Raw genomic sequence first — 22,622 nt, forward strand, 5'->3', positions numbered from 1 at the left:
AAAAAAAACACTATATAAAGGTAACAAATGATTTCCATTTCCTTCCAGTTTTGTTTCTTTAGTTGAGTAAAAAAAATCTGGCCTTCCTTCTCATTTTCTTTCTATTCCTTTAAATTTTTCCTTTTGCATGAAATAAAGAAAATGGGAGATGGAGAAACATGTAGAGTTGATACATGTTGGAATTGAATAATTGTCATATCAATTTACATGTAACATTCAACATTCATTGGATGATATATGGAGTGCAGCTAGCAGAAATTCATGAGCTATGAAAAGGAGGAAGTTGGTTTCTTTGGAAGACTTGATTTTAGAATTTTCATTAATTGATTTATTCTTATAACGTACTGTAATTATAATTGTTTACGGCTATAGATAATTAATACGACGTTATTTGTGTATTTGGAGGGAGTTATAAAATGATATCTTGTAGTAGTATTTTACTATAAAAGTGGGAACTACAAAGTTAAAAAATTGGGAACTATATCATTAATATGGGAAACACGTGCAACGCGCGTGCACGGAGACTAGTATATATAAAAGCACGAGTTCAATATATGTTATTTTTTATCTCAATTTTTGGGACAAATAGAATTTGGAGAGTCAACTAAATTTTAATATGATTTTTTAGATATTTTAAGTTAATTGTTGTGATTAATAATACTCTTTATGTAGTTTTTAAATAATGTATGTTATTCTCTCTATTCCAATTTATGACATTGAAAATTTTGAGAGTCGACCAGTTTTTTTTAAAGTTGTTAATTATTGTGATTTTGTAGTACTTTTTACACAAATTTTAAATTATATAGTATGTTACTTCATCTTTTCTAATTTATGTGGTACTAATAAAACTTCAAGAATTAGTAATCAAACTTTTCATGTCTTTTAGATAGTTGCTAATTATTGTGATTTAGTCTTTTTACGTAATTTTTAAATAATATGTATTACTCCCTTTATCCCGATTTATGTGGTACAAATATAGTTTCAAGAGTCCACCAAATTTTTATGTTTTTAAAAAAAAAAAGGTTTTAGGTTGTTAGTTCTTGGGAACCGATAAAATTTCAATAGCCAATTAATTTTTTAATATATAAAAGACTGAGAAAATAAAATAAACCAATTAAATATGAGGTAATGAAAGAACCAACTTTCAGATGGGTAATCAAGTTGAATTTCAACATATTATGGGCGAAACTTTACGAAGGATATATTGAATTGGAGCATTTATTCCCCCGTTGTCTTATTTACGTGATTATGTTTGATTGAATATGACGATTAATAAAATAAATATTCTTAAAATTTATAGTTTTAAGTATATCCTGACACTGTATTGTAGAGAATAGCAGAAGAAATGTATAATTGGAGAGCCCTTTTGCTAGCCCAAGATTGTTAACTACGATCGTAAGATTCAACTAAAGAAAAGGAAGCTAGAAAGGAGGAGGAATATTTTGAATTATTAATCTTATGTCTAAGGTCTTATAATTGTGTACGACTTTTGAATATTGTGTATACTACTAATTTTGTAGGCGTAGTGATATTGAAGATGGTCCATATTAACTTAGATTACCCAACTTATGAACAACATCAATGTACAAAAAATTCGAGTTAATAAATTCGATCAATGATATTCCGCGAGTCCCAAATTTATGTTAAGGGCTCAGGGATCGAGATTGCACCATGGTTGCATTGCAAGTTGTTCAATTACTATAGTTATAAACTCATTATTCCTCCTTTGTTAAATCTTTTGATCCAAATTTGAAAATGTTTTGTATTTGATTTTAGAATACTCTAGTGTAGTATTTAGAATAATTATCTTAAAGAAATATCTACATATTTTAGGGTAGAAGATAAAGTTACTAGAATTTTCTTGTTGTTGTATCTAAGAAATGTGTAGATATTTTAGAGAGGTAGATACTTAGAGAGCCAATGCCTTAAGACAGACCCTAATAGCAGTTGTCGCCTACTTCACTCAGTTGTGGTTCTAAAAAGAAGATTTAGCTTTGGTATATTCCATCAAGAGAAAGCCATATCTATATATAGAAAGAAAAATAGAAATTGTATATAGGTGCTTACACTTTCCTGAGGATTCCAAGACCCGATCACCTGTCAAAGAAATATCCTTAGGTATTAAGTCTACAGCTCCGTAAATATCTAGAACCATCCCACGCAAGTATAAATAGGGTGACCTTAGCCATTTGTAATACAACCCAAATCAAAAAGTCTTTTTCCATATCAAAGTTCTCTTATTCAAAATAGTGAAAATTACAATAATATACTACTTAAGACTTTAATTAACAATATATACACATACTTCTATTTAATTGCAAACATAGTTTTAAAATTACAAACATAGCACAATAATTAATTTTTCGGATTTAATTTAATTTTTAATTTTTAATTTTTAATTTTCTTCTCTCCTCTTTTTGGGATTATTTGTCTAATTTTGGGATGATAATTATGATATTTAATTTTTCTATATTTTATCTCTTCAATTACTATTTTTTAAGTCACACGTTACTTTTAAGGTGCCTATCCAATAATATTTTTATTTTTCTGCCTTTTTTATACACTCCACAAAAAGTAAAAGTTCTTTACACTAATCTAAAACCCATTTATTTTCCTGCCTTTTTTATACAATCCACAAAAAGTAAAGTCTTTACACTAAAACCTTTTTATCTTCCCAACATTTTTTATTCATTCAAAACATTAAATATTCTAATTATTTTGCTAAAAAATTTCACCCTTCTCTCTTCCATCATCTTCACCATTGTTTCACTTCCAGTTCTTCACATTCATCCATCCCTTTCACCATTGTTAATTTTTTCTATTTGATATTTTGATTTCTATGAATAGAACGCCTCGAAAAAGTCATATTTCATATTTTTTGTAGCAATTGTGGTTTGTATATATGTGTATTTGATGAGTATGTGTGTCGAGAAGATATGAACATATCAATGACAGTTTTTTATTACTGAAAATTATCAATTGAGATATGGAGCATTACTTTGAAATTACGGAAAGAGGAAAATTGTTATTGATACTGTCAGTGAAAGCGAAGCAACTGAAAAAATCGTCAGTTTTAGAGACAACAACAAAATCTCTAATCGAGTCAATGAGTGTGTTGTTATTATCCTCATAATTGGTTGAAGAAAATTATCCTTATGACAACGATTTTGAGGATGAAATTCCAATTTCTAAAAGATTAAGAGTAAATCAAAATTTATAGTGTGAGTTTGGTTTATAATAACAATGTGTGTGATTGGTAATATACCATAGTATTATTACGAAAATGTGTTTTCATTACGTCAATTGTCTATGTTCATTGTTGTTTCAAACTATATATTCGAACTTAAGTAGTTGCTACAGATTGAATGTGTGTTGCTAGTATATAATACCAACGTTTTTGTCACTATATACAACCATTATTATGACCGACTTTTTTGTATTACTCTAATATTATACCAATCTATATTTACGTTTAAAATGTGGGTTAATTATGATTTCAAATCAAATTCTTTTACGTTAATTCATTATTACATTGGTTTTTATATGTAGAACTAGATAATGTTGCCCGTGCTATGCACGGGCCCAATAATATAAATGGTATATTTTGGGGCTAATAATTGAGTTTTTGAAGCGATTGTTTGCGTGGATAAAGGAATAAGTTTTTTGTAATGTTTGAGTAATACTAAAAAATATTAATCAATAATAATGGTTGTTATAATGGCTAGCACGTACATATTTGGTGTATTTTTGGTGAAATAATCACAAAGATTGTTCAAATTGGGGATATATAGTGGCTGATATTTTGGTATTACGAGCATTAAATACACAAACACGAGTTTGATTTGAATTGAAACCAAAATTAATGCACATTATTAACGTAAAAAAATTGATATAATAGTTGAGTAATACTAAAGAATGTTAATAATAATGGTTGTATATCATAACCACCAAGTACACAATTGGTATACTTGTGGTGGAGCAAGCACAAATATTGGTAAAAAAACCAATTATTTTCAATTATGATATTTTGGTATTCTACTATATTCTAAAAGAGAGTTTAGGGCCAAGTATAATATATAATATTCAAGATTAGGAAAAGTCTCAATCTTGAATATTATATATTATACTTGGCCCTAAACTCTCTTTTAGAATATAGTAGAATACCAAAATATCATAATTGAAAATAATTGGTTTTTTTACCAATATTTGTGCTTGCTCCACCACAAGTATACCAATTGTGTACTTGGTGGTTATGATATACAACCATTATTATTAACATTCTTTAGTATTACTCAACTATTATATCAATTTTTTTACGTTAATAATGTGCATTAATTTTGGTTTCAATTCAAATCAAACTCGTGTTTGTGTATTTAATGCTCGTAATACCAAAAATATCAGCCACTATATATCCCCAATTTGAACAATCTTTGTGATTATTTTCACCAAAAATACACCAAATATGTACGTGCTAGCCATTATAACAACCATTATTATTGATTAATATTTTTTAGTATTACTCAAACATTAAATCAAAATATTTAACTGAACATTGTGTAATAATTTTGGTTTCAATTACTCTAAGTAGCTGTTGTTCATATTCAATATTTAATGTTGGTATTTAATGCCAACGATATGTCAATTAAATCACCAATAATAAGAATACACTAATCAAGAGTAACCAAAGTTGGATAAAATTGCATTCACCATTCTTAAAAAATCCTAAGAAATTTTCAAAGAAGCAAAAAAATATTAAGAAAAAAATTTAAAAATAATATATCATTGTTAATTTTGATAAGCAAATTTGGGGCAAGTCCTTTTGTTATGCCCTGATGTACCACATTTACTACAAGTGACTTTACTCCTCTTGTATTTTTCTTCGTTGAATCCCTTCTTACGGTCGTTACTTGGTGGTCTGCCTGGTTGTTTTCTTGTAATTGGTGGTAGCATTACCTCTTCAAAGTTGATTTTTGGTGGTTTCTACCTGTTTCAGATCAAAATTATTAGTAGTGTTTCTCGTCAAACAAAATGGTCATTTCAATGTATTCAACTTATATATTATGTTTTAAAGAATGCTTTTTGATGACATGATAATGCTTAACTCAAATATGGTGTTTACACCATCATTATGTACCAAAATAGAATCAACATGTACACCATCATCATCTAAAAAAAATACCAACTCTGAATGTAGAAGAATTACACCAAAATTGAATCAATACATACACCATTATCATGTACAAAAAATCAACTCTGAACGATACCAAAAAAATCAGAAATACACCAAACTAATACAAAACAATAAATTTCACCAAATCACTTACGAAAACACATAATCACTAAATATGATTTTTATTATAGATCCCAAAACCATACAAAACAAACCAAAGAATTAAAAAAAATCATCATCATGTACAAAAAAAAACAAGTCTGAATGACACAAAAATGAATCAAAATTACACCAAACTAATTAAAAACAATTCATTTCACCAAATCACTTACCAAAACACATAATCAGTAAAAATAATTTCTATTCTAAACCTCAAAACCATACATAACAAACCAAAGAATTAAAAAAAAAAATCAAAACACAAAATTGATGAATAACAACAACAACCTATTTTTCACCATTAATTAAACGACTCATTATTGAAAAAATTCAATTTTATAAAAGTGATTTTTAACGTATTTTTCCCATTGTAACACAAAAAACCCATATCAAACATGGTATACTACAACAAAATCATAATGATTTTTCAATTAGAAATATCACGTAAAAAAACACAAATTAAATATTGAATTATCAATATTACCTGATGCGTTCCAATCTTTTATGTTGAATTACAATTGAATAATTGTTGGTATTCATGATTGAATAGTCATCTAGAATGAGTAGAAAGAGAATTTTATTTTTGTTAAGAAACCTTTTATTGATAGGAGAGAATATAAATTACCAATTTGAGTAAATCATGGAAGGTAAAAGATTTGAGAAAAAAAAAGAAGTAGAAATCGTGGAGCACTATTAGACGTTTTTTTTAATATTATATATTTTTTTAATATTAAAACCTAACTTTGAAAAAAAAACTATTGTTATGTAGGCGAAAAAAAAAACTATTGCTATATAGTGGTAATTAAGGTAATTAATTTGTATATTTAAATTTTTTTTCCCATAAAATATTGATGGAGTATATTTTTTTTTGAAGCAATGCGATTATTAATTTATAAAAATCAAAAGAGGACAAGAAAATAGAAATTCATATAAAAGTTAGTATTTCTAAACCTTCCCGCCATCAACCTGATTATAGAGACAAAACTACCCCGTCTTATTCCCAATACTCAGCGTATAACTGAATGGTAAAATAGTCAAATCTGAAAAGAAATAACGGTTTGTAACGAACTTTAGCAAAATCACTTCTCTGTATAAAACAGAGCTCATTTTGGTTCTCTCTGCAAAAGAAAAAAAAGAAGAAGATGAATTTCTCAGAGATGAAAGATCAGGCAATTAATGGCGTGAAATGGTACTTCAATAGGAATTGGAATAGAGACGACGTGATGAATATGGATGAAATTTCCGACGAACTTCACTCAACCTTGGAGATGGTACATACATTCATCCTAGCACTTCCAATTTTTCTTTCCTTCTAAATCCCTAATTCTCCTCAGAAGATTTTTAGGTGTTACTGATAATGAATTTCAGTTTCTTACAGTTCAGAAGATTGATTTGTTTTTGCTAAAAATATAGGTGTATCTTAGTCTCTTCTGTGCCATGTTGAGCATTACTTGTGGATCCACTTTGCAATGGATCTCGATAACTGCGGGGAAATACTCAGTCCTTTATTTTGTAGCAAAATTAATCTTGCTTTACCTTACTCCACCAGAGAGAGTGGTACGTACGTGATCAATGACTCGTAAATTTTGTTGAATTATTCTTGAAGTTGATTCTTATAATGTAAATCTTCTATCTTATACAGAAGATGAGGATCATAATCTCGATGTTGGCTGAATATTCATTCGGTTCTACTGTTGGCTTCATTTTCAATTATCTCTTCAAAATTGAGAATCGGTAAGACTCAAAAGATACTAAATATTGTTTAGATATCCGTTGATCGAGTTTTTCTAATATGAAAATGACAATTGGTTGTTCTCCAGCTTTGTTTTCAGACTTTTAGTAGGTATAACAATTGGCACTGGAAATTTGTGGCATCAATCCATCAAAACAAAGGATAGGAGGGAAATCTACACCGGTTGCCTGAAATATTGCATTGTTATAGTGGTCTCGATGATTGCTTTCTTTCTTTTGGAAACAGATACAACTCTCCGGATGATAGCGGTAATTAAGCAGTTGTATGCATACAATGTAGTCATTTTGAACTCGCTGACTCTAGTTTGAATGAATAATATGACTGATTTGTTGAATACTGTTTGTTGTAGATACACTCTGTGCTGATATTGTTCATGGGGTACCTTGTGATATATAGCCAAGAAATACTGTACGATGCTAACTTTGGAGATATTGACTTCGTCAACTGCACATTCACCGTCTTCTTCCATTTTCCGGGCATAATGATCCATGCTACAAGACTATACCTGCAGGGTGAGCAACAAGAACAGAATTAAAGCTGATGCAGCTTGGAAGTATAGACAGTAAAATGTGCAGCTTACTGTAAATGAGGAACAAATATTCCTTTGTGTCTACATTTTACTGATTGAAGCAAAGTTCTTTGAATATTTCTTGGCAAATGAAATACTGATTGTTGAGTGCAAAATCTTGAATAGAATGAATACACATAATTGTTTTTTTTTTCTCAAGATAGTGCAATAAAGAATTTCACAAATGCTTAATAGCTATTTAGGGTGTAATTTCACAAATGGTCGCTCAACAATTTGTTGGACGTTTGTTTGCTCCAAAGCATTTCCCATTGTATTTAAGCAAACTAAGTGGACGTTTGGTCATGAAAATTCATTTTATTTAAAATTTATAATGTTGACTTGTGTTTGGTCATACTTTTTGCAAAGAATATTTAGTATTTGAATAACACTAAATAACAGTGTTTAATATGCACCTATCATCGATCCAAGGAAAAAAAGGAATAACAGTTTTTGGGGATTCATAGTCTCAAACCCCAGTTGACGACCAATGATGACAACACAGACACGTATAAAAGTTTCAAGTAAAGATATTTGTACTAATTGAAGGATGTGCTTAATTAAAACGAAGTAATGGCACACATATTATGTGAGTTGTTTCACAATATTTGTTATAGCGACTGGAGGTGTCAAAGAACCTGAGGGCATCAAAAGCCCAGATTCTTAAATAAGTATTGATAGGAGCCTAAATCAACAGTTCCCCATTTTGGAAATTAAATAGAAGCAATGCAATTAATTTATGAAAAATCAAAACAAAATAAAAATTCCCTACTAAAATTTCCCGCCAACAATCTAAGGCTGGAGACGAAACTACCCCGTCTTATTCCCAAAACTGAGGGGTAAAACAATAAATATCCTTCGGCAGTCATTGTAACGAACTCAGCAACCACTTTTTTTCTCTGTATAGCAGAGCTCACAGTTTCTCTGAAAGAAGAAGAAGAAAAAGATGAATTTCACAGAGATGAATCTTCGGGCCGTCAATAGGAACCGGAACAGAGATGACATGATGAATTCCGATGAAATTCCTCATCAAGTGCAGGTACTATTCATCAGAAATTGTTGTAATTTCATGAAATTATTATGAGATTTTTCTTTACTGAAATACGTAATAGCTGATCAGAAGATTTTTAGGTATTGTCCAGTTTCTTCTTCTTGGTACAGTTTCAGTAAGAAATAAGGCAACATTCTACTATTCAGGATTGATGAATTTCGATTCTCACAAGTTTTTGATGTTTGCCCATTTTCGATTTTCTTTTGCACTTGCTTATGCCGTTTGATAAAATTATTGGAGTTTCAAAGCCACTGGAGTAGTTCTTGAGTGACTTATATGAGAGTATTTGACGAATGAGAAATTAAGATAATAATTTCACTTATCTTGATTTATTAAAGTTATAGTAGTTAAAATTTTGAACTGGAAAACATGCATTTTTGCTTGGATTCCCCCTTTTCCTGTGATTGATTAGTTTTTTGCTCAAAATATAGGTGGATCTTACTGTCTGCTGTGCCATATTGAGCTCTACTTATGGATCCTTCATGCAATATATCTCGGTAGCCGGGGGAAAACTCACAGTCCTTTCTTATGTAGCAAGTTTATTCTGGATTTACTTTACTCCACCAGGGAGAATGGTATGTATTTGTTGAATTATTCTTGACGTAGTCTTCTGTCTAACTTATAACATAAATCTTCTATCTTATGCAGAACATGAGGTTCTTACTCACCATGTTGGTTGCTTATTCATTCGGTGCTTCTATTAGCGCTTCTACCATTTATCTCTTCAAAATCAAGCAAGAGTAAGACTCAAAACATTGCTTAGATATCTGGAAATCTTAGTTCTGTAGTAAGGACTTGTGAGATTTAGCTGCCTGAATGTGTTCTTCTCTTTCACAAGATAATGGCATTCGAGTGGATCGATGAATTTGAGATAAAACATCGCGTTTTGTATCAATCTTGTACAGTTTTCTAAAAGTGACTACTAGAATATATAAAACTTGTGCATTCTTGGCTAATATATATGTTATAGCACATTTGCTACTCCTCTGCTCCTTCTATATGTGTAGTTGATTAGTCCTTGTTGTTTTCTGTTCCTTATTTGAAAGAATACTCTGATAATCTTAACACTCCATGCTTGTTCTCCAGCTATGTTCTCAGACTTTGGGCTGCTATAACAGTTAGCACTGGAAATTTCTTGTATAGAGCCATCAAAGCAGCAGAAAGGAGTGAAATCAACTTCGGTTTCCTGAAATATTGTTATATTGTAATGATCTCCGGAACTGTTCTCATTCACTTGGACATAGACACAACTTTCTGGTTCAAAACGGTAAGCAGTTGTATGCATACGATGTAGTCATTTTGAACTCGCTGGCCTCTAGTTTGAATGAATAATATAACTGACTTGTTGAATTACTCCTTGTGATAGATTATCGCTGTGCAGATAGTGTTCATGGCGTACCTTATGATATATAGCCAAGAGATACTGTACGATACAAACTTAGGAAATCTTAACTTCCTCAACTGCGCATTCACCGTCTTGTTCCATTTACCGGGCATAGTGATCCATGCTGCAATACTATACCTGCAGGGTACAGAAATCGAGCTACACGAACACAATTGAAGCAGATGCAGCTTTGGAGGTATAGAATAGATAGAGAGTAGAATGTGCAACTTATAATGTAAATGATGAACAAATATTCCTTTGTGTCTACATTTTACCGATTGAATTTGGAATTTGTACAGAAATACTGATTGTTGATTACCCTGCCCCATACAAAATCTTGAATAGAATACAGAATTGAACTGTTATAAGAACCATATGCAAGAGTTATTTAGGGTGTAATTTTACAAATGCTCTCTCAACAATTTTACTTTATCACACTAAAGTTATAAAAACTATTTTTGGTATCATAGAAAATATCTCCATTGTTTCCTACTAGCACTAGAGAGTAGAATGTGCACCTTACTTTATCAACCATATGTTTGGTACATTTTGATTTATCTACTCGTTTGATAAACTCAAAATTATTTTTAAGTTAAAAACAATCAAAAGTTATAAATTGGTCATCCCCAACTTATAATTTTACACCTCAATAAGTATTTTTAGTTAACCAAGATTAAAAGGCTATTTTGAACGGTACTTGAGCTGTGTCACCTCCTTCTGTTCATTTTTACTTGTCAAATTTTTATTTGACACATCTATTGAGAAAAATAATGATAGGTGTAGTAAGTTTACTATTTTAACCCTATTAATTGATAGGGTCCCAAATATATTTACTCACTACATTTTTCAAAAACGTTAACTCAATATCAATAAATTGAGGGTATAATAGGAAAAAGAAAATTGTTTTTTCTTTGATTTGTCAAAATGACAAGTAAAAAGAGAAATCAAACTAAGAAATATTTGACAAGTAAATAGGAACGAATGGAGCATAAATTACAAGAACTAATAGTCATCCTCTACCACAATCTATACCTGCTAACATATGCACTTAATATTTTATTTTGATAATAAAATGTACCAAAGAGATTGAACTTATTACTCTACTAAGGCTTTTCGCACAATAGAAACTTTTTGCTAAGAACAAAAAATTAAATAAGTAAAAAACTACTCCCTCCATTCCATATTAATTTAATTTTTGAGTCATTTTCCATTTTTCAAATTAACTTAATTGTTCAGTTTCAAGACTACTTTTAGAGTGTTCTTCCAATTTTACCTTTTATTAGTTAGTATTGAAATTAGTGATTAATTAATATTTAGTTATTTTAATCATAAATTTGACAATAATTAATAAGGGTAAAAATGGAAAACTATGTTCAATTTATGTCTTAATCTACTTTTCTTAAAGGGTGTGAAACACCTTAAAAATTAAATTAATATGGAATGGAGGGAGTAAAGAAGAAGCCTAGCTAAATCAATAGTTTCACAGATTGGAAATTAAATTAATTTAAATAGAAGAGATGGATTAATTTATAAAAATAAAAGAGGAAAGGAAAATAAGAAACTTCCCACAATAGTTATTTCTAAAACTTCCCGCCAACAATCTGAGCCCAAAGACGAAATTACCCCTGTTGTTTCCAAGATTTGGCGTATAACCAAAGGGTAAAACCATAAATATCCTTCAAGGAATAGCGAACTTAACAACGAACTCCTTTTCCTCTGTATAGCAGAATTTACATTCCCAAGTAGAATTGGAAAGGGAAAGAGAAAAGCCTAAATAAATTTAATCCCAAATAGAATAAGATTAGGAAAACAAATAAGCATTATAAATACAATACGTAAAATCTGAGAAGCCATTAAAGCATCAAAAGAAAAACTCATTCATCAATAAATTAAGTATGTCTTGGAAAAAGCTTAAGTTGTTGGGCAGGGGTTCTTATGGTACGGTGTCTCTTGCCACGCCATTAACCGATTACTATACATTATTTGCTGCTGTCAAATCAGCCGAAGATAATCGCTCGTCTTCCCTCCGAGTAGAAGGACAAATATTGCATGCACTGAGAGGGTCGGACTACGTAATTAAGTGCTTCGGAGAAGATGTAAGCATCGAAAACGGTAAAAAAACTTATAACCTTTTGCTGGAGTATGCTGCTGGTGGAACTTTGCATGACTTAATTCATAAGTCGAAGACGGTGCTCGGAGAATCAGAGGCTGCGTACTATGCTTTTCAAATCTTAGTCGGGATTTGTCATGTTCATCGTAAAGGATTTATCCATTGCGATCTGAAACCAGCTTATATACTTGTTTTTCCTGGCGGACAACATGGCCTTGCAAATGTGAAATTGGCTGATTTTGGGCTATCGTTGAGATCTGAAACCAACACATGTTGGGACACATCAGTGAAGAAGTGTCGTCGCCGCAGAGGGACTCTACTATATGCAGCACCGGAATCTGTAGTGTGTGGGATTCAAGATAAAGCTGTTGATATTTGGGCATTTGGATGCATACTTGTAGAAATGCTCACGAGAAAGCGGGTATGGTCAGAATGTAAAAATAAGAATGAATTAAAATTGAAGATTGCACATGAAAAACTAGAGATACCAGATAAGATATCTAATGATGCAAAGGACTTTTTGAGTAAGTGTTTGGACAGAGATCATAATTCGAGATGGAATGCGGAGATGCTACTTAATCATTCATTCATCACAAACTATGTTAATAAGAAGATGATTCATGAGTTGATCCAGCGGCCTTTTGGTGATGCAGGACTCAAAACATTGGTTTCTTTGGAGCACTTATTTACAACAACTAGTTTCTATTATCCTCATAACTCCTACTTGAGAGAATCAAGCAGTATTATTACAAGCCTCCCTGAGACTAATAATAATAACGCAACAGGAGACGAGCCTCTACTATGGATGAATTTCAGAAACTTACATATATAATGAAGCTTACTACTCATCCCTTTTTTCATCTTGGGTGTGCGACTCCAACAAACCTCAACTACTGAAGTGAAGACTAACAGCTTGAAAGCTGATTAGCATATCTCAAATAGTATATATATATATATGTATTTAGCATAGTTGATGACTTAAAGAAATACATGTGGAGCCTGATCCCTCTCTCTGTAGGGCTTAGAGCAATCTCTAATCATAATGTGATCTCTTAATTTTGAATCAAAAACGATTTATACATATGTTAATTATACAATGATGGTATCCTTATGAAGATTTTCATTTAAGTATGTTACTATTGAGATAATGTATATATGTGTCAAGAGAATTGCATTCACCAAAAATAAATGGTTAAGTAGCTATTTTATTATTTTGCAAGCGGAGATTAAATCGACCATAATATTTTATTCCAACACAGTAATGTAATAATCGAGATATTGCTTGCTTACACCGACAGTTTTATTTCTCTAGTGCTTAATCTATTGAATACATTTTTTCCATCTGTTGCTTGTGCTTGTGCAGAAAATGCTTTTGCCGTGAGGCCTTCCACCTGAAAGAGTAGATGATTAAGAGTTGCGATAAATGATACATCAAGGCAAGGTGCAAGCTGATATTGTCCTTTAATGGTAACAAAGCCGTTGTCGTGGTCTACAGTATGTCTTTGGCTGGAGTGAGTTGGATAGTATCCTTGCTCTGATGATGAGGAAGAGGAAGAGGAAGAGAAGATCTCTCGGAGGACACATGAAGTAATCAAGTTCCCCAATTTAGATGATTTGGACCTCCGATCTCTGGAATTGCTCACTCACTTTTGCAATAACACTGTTGAGGGCATTGAGTTCCCTCGGTAACAGGAAATGAGCTTCTATGAGTTATCACATACAGTGTTGTATGAATTGACTCCGTCATACTAATATTATTAGCATAGTAGTACCTACATGTCGGGGTTAAACTATCATAGTTCCTTACCACTAGGTAATAGCCACACCTACATTGACATGTGTAATTTCATGGCGATAATTCTGATAAACTAAAGCCGTCTGAAGCCAATATTTGATTTAATGATATTTGTTTGGAGATTTTTCTTAAGAGATAGTAAATTTCAACATACCTTGATTTACCACGATATTCCAAAGTCACCAGTAAATCACAATCTGCAGGACGACATTCAATTCACATCAAAGAATTGTCCAACAAGGTATTCCAAAAACTTCCCGCCAATGACCTGAGCCTGGAGACGAAATTACTCCTGTCTTATACTCAAAACTCAGTTATTCAAGGGTAAAAACGTAAATATCCCAATAGGAATAACGGTTCATAACAGCTTAGCAAGGCCACTGCTCTCTGTATGTATAACAGACTATAAACAGAGCTCAGTTTTCCTTCTTTCTGCAAAAAAATAAAAGAAAAAAAGAAGCAGAAGATGAATTTCTCAGATATGGTGGATGAAATTCCTTATGAAGTTCACAGAAGATTGAAGACCGTTGTACATTCATCCTAACACTTTGATTTTTTCCATTTCCTTGTAGTTAATCACGAACGTAAGAATAAAAATGTTGTAATTCATGAAATTACTGTGAGATTTTAAATTCCCGAAGAAGTTCACAGAAGTCTTCATTTATGCAAGAAAATATTAAGGATTGAATGGTGTCAAGCATTTTCAAATAAATTGGAGACGGGCGATTTAATTAATTTTTTACATGCATTTTCAGATTTCGGCTTCTTGTGAAAACACATGTATTTTTGCTTCCTGTGATTGATTGGTTTTTGCTGTATAGGTGTATCTTACTCTCTTCTATGCCATGTTGAGCTCTACTTTTGGATCCTTCATGCAATGGATCTCGGTAGCCGAGGGGAAATTCACAGTCCTTTCTTATGTAGCAAGTTTAATCTTGATTTACTTTACTCCACCAAGGAGACTGGTACATATGTGATCAATGACTCGTATATTTTGTTGAAGTAGCTTCTTATAACGTAAATCTTCTGTCTTATGCAGAAGACGAAAGTCTTACTCTTGATGTTGGCTGCCTATTCATTCAGTGCTTCTATTAGCGGTTTTACCAATTATCTCTACAAAATCGAGCAACGGTAGGACTCAAAAGATACTAAACATTGATTAGATATCTGTTGTTCAAGTTCTCTATGTTCATATCACGTTTTGTATCATTGTTGTGCAGTTTGCAAAAAGTCATTCTGATAATCATAACATTTCATGTTTGTTCCCCAGCTATGTTCTCAGACTTTTGTCAGGTGCAACAATTGGCTCTGGAAATTTCTTGTATAGAACCACCACGACAAGGGAAAGGATCAAGCAATATTGCTTTGTTCTAATGATCTCCGCAATTGCTTCCATTCTCTTGGACAGCAACAATACAGATCTTTGGGTGATACACATACAATGTAATCACAGTCATTTTGAACTCGCCTCTTTCTAATGAATGGATTTTTTGATAGATACACACTCAGGAGACATTCTTCATGGCGTTCCTTGTGATATATAGCCAAGACATATTGTACGATGCTAACTTTGGAGATATAAACTTCGTCAACTGCATGTTCACCGCCTTCTACCATTTACCGGGCATAGTGGTCCATGCTGCAACACTATACCAGCAGGATGCAGAAATTGAGCAACATGCACACAATTAAAGCTGATGCACCTTGGAATATTAGAATAAATAGAGAGAGTAGAATGTACACCATACTGTAAATGATGAACAAATATTCTTTTGTGTATAGAATTTGAATATTTTGTACAATAAAGACTCTGGAGTTTGACTTCATTTAAATATTTGAACTATAACTTGTTTCAATTTAACACCTTAACAAATGATAAATTCTTCTTATTAGATACTTTCTATTCAAATTTATTAAAAAAGAAAAACTTTTGTGTATGCCCCGCAAAAGCTCTAACCCGTCCCGCCCCATTGTCATCCCTACACGTTTTAAAGCTAAAGCATCACTAACAACAACGTTTAAGGCGAGAGTTCTAAATATGTAATGTAGGAGTTAAATCTAAAATTTACAATGTTAGTTATTTCTAAATCAATAGTTTCACATTTTGGAAATTAGATTACATTAGGTAGACGACAAACAATTTTATTTATATTTTGAGTGAAGCAATGCGATAATATAAATGGAGGAGTCGGAATTTTATACGAATAAATCAAGAAAATTCAACATCTCGTATCAATACTAATAAAAATAACAATTTTAAAGCATAATTTTCGAGACCTTGTGAGTTGAGATATTACATTCACTACTCCCTTATAATTCTCTAATTCCCACAAAAGTTGGTCCTAAACGTTCCCGCCAACAACCTGAGCGTGGAGACGAAACTGCCCCCACTTATTTCCAAGACTCAGCTTAAAACTAAAAGGTAAAATCGTAAATATTCCAAAAAGGAATAACGGTTAGTAACAACTTTAGCAAAAACACTTCTCTGTATAAAAACAGAGTTCATTTTTGTTCTCTCTGCAAAAGAAAAAACAGAGAAAACAAAGAAGAAGATGAATTTCTCAGAGATGAAAGATCAGGTGATTAATGGTGTAAAATGGTACTTCAATAGGAATTGGAACAGAGACGACGTGATGAATATGGATGAAATTTCCGACGAAGTTCACTCAACCTTGAAGATGGTACATACATTCATCATAACACTTTCAATTTTCTTTCCTTCTACTTGATCGCGAACATTAGAATAAAGAAGTTGTAATTCATGAAATTATTGTTCGATTTTTCTTTATTGTAATCTTGTTTAGTACTATGTAATAGCTGATTACAACATGATCATACTAAATCCCCAATTCTTATATCGTCATGGTTCATCAATTTCGATTCTCAGAAGATTTTTAGGTATTACCAATAATGAATTTCAGTTTCTTATAGTTCAGAAGATTGATTTGTTTTTGCTGAAAATATAGGTGTATCTTAGTCTCTTCTGTGCCATGTTGAGCATTACTTGTGGATCCACTTTGCAATGGATCTCGATAGCTGGGGGGAAATATGCAGTCCTTTCTTATGTAGCAGATTTAATCTTGCTTTGCCTTACTCCACCAGAGAGAGTGGTACGTACATGATCAATGATTCGTAGATTTTGTTGAATTATTCTTGAAGTAGTTTCTTATAATGTAAATCTTCTGTCTTACGCAGAACACAAGGATCATAATCTCGATGTTGACTGCCTATTCTTTCGGTTCTTCTGTTGGCTTCATTTTCAATTATCTCTTCAAAGTTGAGCAACGGTAAGACTTAAAAGATACTAAACATCGTTTAGATATCTGTTGTTCGAGTTTTCTAATATGAAAATGACATTTAGTTGTTCTCCAGGTTTGTTCTTAGACTTTTGGTAGGTATAACAATTGGCACTGGAAATTTGTTGTATCAAGCCATCACAACAAAGGATAGGAGAGAAATCTACACCGGTTGCCTGAAATATTGCGTTGTTATAGTGTTCTCCATAATTACTTTCTTTCTTTTGGAAACAGATACAACTCTCCGGATGATAGTGGTAAGCAGTTGTATGCATACAATGTAACTCAAGTTTGAATGAATAACATGTCTGACTTGTTGAATACTGCTTGTTGTAGATACACAGTGTGCTGATATTGTTCATGGGATACCTTGTGATATATAGCCAAGAAATACTGTACAATGCTGACTTTGGAGATATTGACTACGTTAACTGCACATTCAACGTCTTCTTCCATTTTCCGGGCATAATGATCCATGCTACAAGACTATACCTGCAGGGTGAGCAACAAGAAGAGAATTAAAGCTGATGCAGCTTGGAAGTATAGAATAATAGAGAGTAAAATGTGCAACTTATTGTAAATGATGAACAAATATTCCTTTGTGTCTACATTTTACTGATTGAATTTGGAATTTGTACAGAAATAGTGCAATAAAGACTATTTGGACTTTAAGATGATCAGTTCATTACCTACTTAACTCAAAGTTGAACATAAAGAATTTCACAAATGCTTAAGAGCTATTTATGGTGTAATTTTCACAAATGGTCGCTCAACAATTTGTGGACGTTTGTTTCCTCCAAGCACTTCCCATTGTATTTAGGCAAACTAAGGGGACGTTTGGTCATGAAAACCAAATATTATTCATTTTATTTAAAATTAATAAAATTGAAGTTGTGTTTGGTCATACTTTTTGCAAAGAATATTTAGTATTTGAATAACACTAAATACCAGTGTTTAATGTGTGCCTATCATCGATCCAAGGAAGAAAGGAATAACAGTGTTTGGGGCTTCATAGATCGAGCAATGGAACCATGAATCGCATGTCAAAGAGCAAAGAGATGAAGATATCAATCGGATCCTCTCGAAGATGGAACCCCTTAGCATATGAAACTTTTTTTTCCCGTCATGATTGACCACCAACGATGACAACACAGGCACATCTAAAAGTTTCAAGTAAGGATATTTCTACTAGTTGAAGGATGTGATTAGTTAAAACGAAGTAATGCCACACACATTATGTGAGTTATTTCAAAATAATTGTTATAGCGAGTGGAGGTGTCAAAGAAGCCCGATCCTAAAATCAGAGGGCATCAAAAGCCCAGATTCTTAAATAACTATTGATATGAGCCTAAATCAATAGTTTCACATTTTGGAAATTAGATAGAATAGAAGCAATGCAATTAATTTATGAAAAATCAAAAGAAAATAGAAATTCCCTATAAAAGTTATTTCCCGCCAAGAATCTAAGCATGGAGACGAAATTACCCCGTCTTATTTCCAAGAGTGAGGGGTAAAACCATAAATATCCTTCAAGAAATAACGGCCAGAGGAATCATTGTAACGAACTTAGCTAGCAACACTTTTTTTCTCTGAAAGAAGAAGAAGAAGATGAATCGGAAGAGAGATGACATGATGAATTTCGATGAAATTCCCCATCAATTGCACAGAACCTATAAGCAGGTACGATTCATCATTGAATTGTTGTAATTTCATGGAATTATTATGAGATTTTTCTTTACTGAAATACGCAATTGCCGATGCTAAATCCCCAATTCTTAAATCTAATCTTCATGATTCTCACAAGATTTTTAGGTATTGGTACAGTTTCTTACCGTTCAGTAAGAATAAGGCAACATTCTACTTTTTATGATTGATGAATTTTGATTCTCTCAAGTTTTTGATGTTTGCCGATTTTTCGCTTTTCTTTTTCACTTGCTTATGCCGTTTGATAAAATTATTGGAGTTTCAAAGCCACTGGAGTAGTTCTTGTGTTGAATTTTACACCAAGTATTTGACGATTGAGAAATTAAGATAATAATTTCACTTATCTTGATTTATCAAAGTTAAAATTTTGAACAGTTGTTGTGTTAGCTGGAAAACATGCATTTTTGATTGGATTCCCCCTTTTCCTGCGACTGATTAGTTTTTTGCTTAAAATATAGGTGTATCTAACTGTCTTCTGTGCCATGTTGAGCTCTACTTTTGGATCCATCATGGCATGGATCTCGGTAGCCGGGGGAAAATTTACAGTCCTTTCTTATGTAGCAAGTTTATTCTGGATTTACTTTACTCCACCAGGGAGACTGGTATGTACAGTATTTGTTGAATTATTCTTGATGTCGTCTTCTGTCTAACTTATAACGTAAATCTTCTATCTTATGCAGAACATGAGGTTCTTACTCAAGATGTTGGTTGCTTATTCATTCGGTGCTTCTGTTAGCGTTTCTACCATTTATCTCTTAAAAATCAAGCAAGAGTAAGACTCAAAACATTGTTTAGATATCTGGAAATCTTAATTCTGCAGTAAGGACTTGTGAGATTTCGTGCCTGAATGTGTTGTTCTCTTTCACAAGACAATGGCATTGGAGTGGATGAATATGACATAAAACATCGCGTTTTGTATCAATCTTGCACAGTTTGCTAAAAGTGACTACTAGAATTTGTGCATTCTTGTCTAATATATATGTTATAGAACATTTGCTACTCCTCTGCTCCTTCTATATGTGTAGTTGATTAGTCCTTGTTGTTCTCTGTTCCTTATTTGAAAAATATTCTGATAATCTTAACATTCCATGCTTGTTTTCCAGCTATGTTCTCAGACTTTGGGCTGCTACAACAATTAGTACTGGACATTTCTTGTATAGAGCCATCATAACAGCGGAAAGGAGTAAAATCAACTTCGGTGTCCTGAAATCTTGTTATATTCTAATGATGTCCGGAACTGCTTTCATTCACTTGGACATGCACACAACTTTCTGGTTCACAGTGGTAAGTAGTTGTATGCATACAATGTAGTCATTTTGAACTTGCTGACCTCTAGTTTGAATGAATAATATAACTGACTTGTTGAATTACTGCTTGTGTAGATAAACAATTTGCCAATGGTGTTCATGGTGTACCTTATGATATATAGCCAAGTGATGCTGTACGATGCTAACTTGGGAAATATTAACTTCCTCAACTGCGTGTTCACCGTCTTGTTCCATTTACCGGCCATAGTGATCTATTCTGCAAGACTATACCTGCAGGGTAAAGAAATCGAGCTACACGAACACAATTGAAGCTGATGCGGTTTGGAAGTCTAGAGAGTAGAATGTGCAGCTTACTGTAAATGATGAACAAATATTCCTTTGTGTCTACATTTTACTGATTGAATTTGGAATTTGTACAGAAATAGTGCAATAAAGACTATTTGGACTTTAAGATGATCAGTACTTTACCTACTTAACTCAAAGTTGAACTGTTATATAAGAACCATATGTAAGAGCTATATAGGGTGTAATTTTACAAATGCTCACTCAATAATTATACTTTATCACACCAAAGTTGTAAAAACTATTTTTGGTATCATAGAAAATATCTCTTTTGTTTCCTACTAGCACTTACCATTTTATTTTGACATACTAACATGACTCCTTAGTTTCAAAAATAGTACATTTTGATTTATCTACTCATTTGATAGACTCAAGAGTCATGATCAATCAAAAGTCATAAGTTGATCATCCTCAACTTATAAAAGTATTTTTTGTTAACCAAGATTAAAAGACGGTACTTGAGTTGTGTCACGTATCTAAAATTGGTTTTGGGCTCGAGGTTGATTGGTGTCAGTCCTGAAATCATTGCTTGCACATCCTGGACAAGGTGGAGCCTCCAAATTGTTTTTCCAATTTAACATTCCATGCTTGTTCTCCAGCTATGTTATCAGACTTTTGGCTGGTACAACAATTGGCTTTGGAAGTTTCTTGTATAAAGCTATCACAACAAGGGAACGGAGCAAAATCTATATCGGTTGCCTGCCATATTGCTTGGTTCTAATGATCTCCGGAATTGCTTTCATTCATTCTCTTGGATGGCCACACAGCTCTTTGGATGATGACGGTAAGCAGTTGTATGCATACAATGTACTCATTTTGAACTCACTGACTCTAGTTTGAATGAATAATACGTCTGATTTGTTGTATCCTGCTTGTTGTAGATACACTGTGCAGATATTGTTTATGGGATACCTTGTGATATATAGCCAAGAAATATTGTACGATGCTAACTTTGGAGATATTAACTTCGTCAACTGCACATTCACCGTCTTGTTCCATTTACCGGGCATAGTGATCCATGCTGCAAGACTATACCTGCAGGGTGCAGAAATTGAGCAACACTAACACAATTCTTTTGGAATTTGTTAGTCTAAAGCAAACTACTTTGAATATTTCTTGGCGGCAAATGAAATACTGATTGTTGATTACCTAATTAGTTTTACCCCATACAAAATCTTGAATAGAATACCCATAATTGTTCTTCCTTTTTTTGCTTTTCAAAATAGTGTGCAATAAAGACTATTTTGGACCTTAAGATGATCAGTACATTACCTACTTAACTCAAAATTGAGCAAATTGAAGTGTTAATAGTTTCACATTTCAGGAGTCCCATAAGAAACATATGTAAGCGCTATTTACGGTGTAATTTCACAAATGCTCACTCGACAATTTTACTAAGATACATTATCTTTATGCAAATTAAGTGGATGTTTGGTCATGAAAATCAAATACATTATTTATTTTTTAAAAGTAGGAATTGGAGTTGTGTTCGACCATATATTTTTCAAAGAATATTTTAAATTTAGATATACTTTTTCTAAATATGGTTTATATGCTCCCTCTCCAATTTCTAAAAACTAGCAAAATCACTCAATTTGACTAACTTACTTGAAATTTAAAGAAGAAGGAGACAATGTAGAAAATAAAGTAAGTAACAAGGAAACAATGGAAAGTATATCCTACGGGGGAAAAACCAACAACAAAATAATGAGATAATCAAAATAAAATAAATAAACTATTAGGATAGATTATCGCAAACAATAATAAATCATCATATCATTTATTACTAAAAGTGGGAAGCTCCAAAGATGAAAAGTTAGATTACCATTTTACCCCTAGGCTAAATTAAACATTTAATTAATTAAATATTAAATGATAATATTTTAATTATTATAAATTGTTAGTTATATATTATAAAGACAATGAAAGAATCATTATATTTATGTTAATAGTGTTTGACCTTCCAATTTTCCATGTGACTTTTCATGTTTCCGTAATTTTTTGGAAGCTCCAAAGATGAAAAGT

The 22,622-nt window shown here is 32.2% G+C and overlaps 2 protein-coding genes across 3 annotated transcripts; both read left to right on the forward strand.

Moving 5' to 3' along the window:
• Positions 1–8,568: 8,568 nt before the first annotated feature.
• On the forward strand, positions 8,569–10,390 carry LOC102601718 (bax inhibitor 1-like). Its single transcript, XM_006367343.1, has 7 exons — positions 8,569–8,686; positions 9,130–9,273; positions 9,347–9,438; positions 9,785–9,965; positions 10,065–10,123; positions 10,227–10,278; positions 10,382–10,390. The coding sequence occupies exons 1-7, from the start codon at positions 8,594–8,596 to the stop codon at positions 10,388–10,390; spliced, it is 630 nt and encodes a 209-aa protein (XP_006367405.1). The 5' UTR covers positions 8,569–8,593.
• Positions 10,391–16,538: 6,148 nt separating this feature from the next.
• Positions 16,539–17,912, forward strand: LOC102601035 (bax inhibitor 1-like). Of its 2 annotated transcripts, XR_001472478.1 has the most exons (4): positions 16,539–16,668; positions 16,954–17,097; positions 17,183–17,540; positions 17,620–17,912. XR_001472478.1 is itself a non-coding variant. In XM_015305401.1 (3 exons), exons 1-3 carry the CDS (start codon positions 16,540–16,542, stop codon positions 17,276–17,278), a joined length of 369 nt encoding a protein of 122 aa, XP_015160887.1. In that variant the 5' UTR covers position 16,539; the 3' UTR covers positions 17,279–17,912. The 2 variants fall into 2 exon arrangements, 1 of the variants encoding a protein (XP_015160887.1); XM_015305401.1 differs by having other exon boundaries at positions 17,183–17,912.
• Positions 17,913–22,622: the final 4,710 nt, after the last annotated feature.

The sequence above is a fragment of the Solanum tuberosum genome, unplaced genomic scaffold (genome assembly GCF_000226075.1).
Source record: "Solanum tuberosum cultivar DM 1-3 516 R44 unplaced genomic scaffold, SolTub_3.0 scf00761, whole genome shotgun sequence".
NCBI classification, from domain to species: domain Eukaryota; kingdom Viridiplantae; phylum Streptophyta; class Magnoliopsida; order Solanales; family Solanaceae; genus Solanum; species Solanum tuberosum.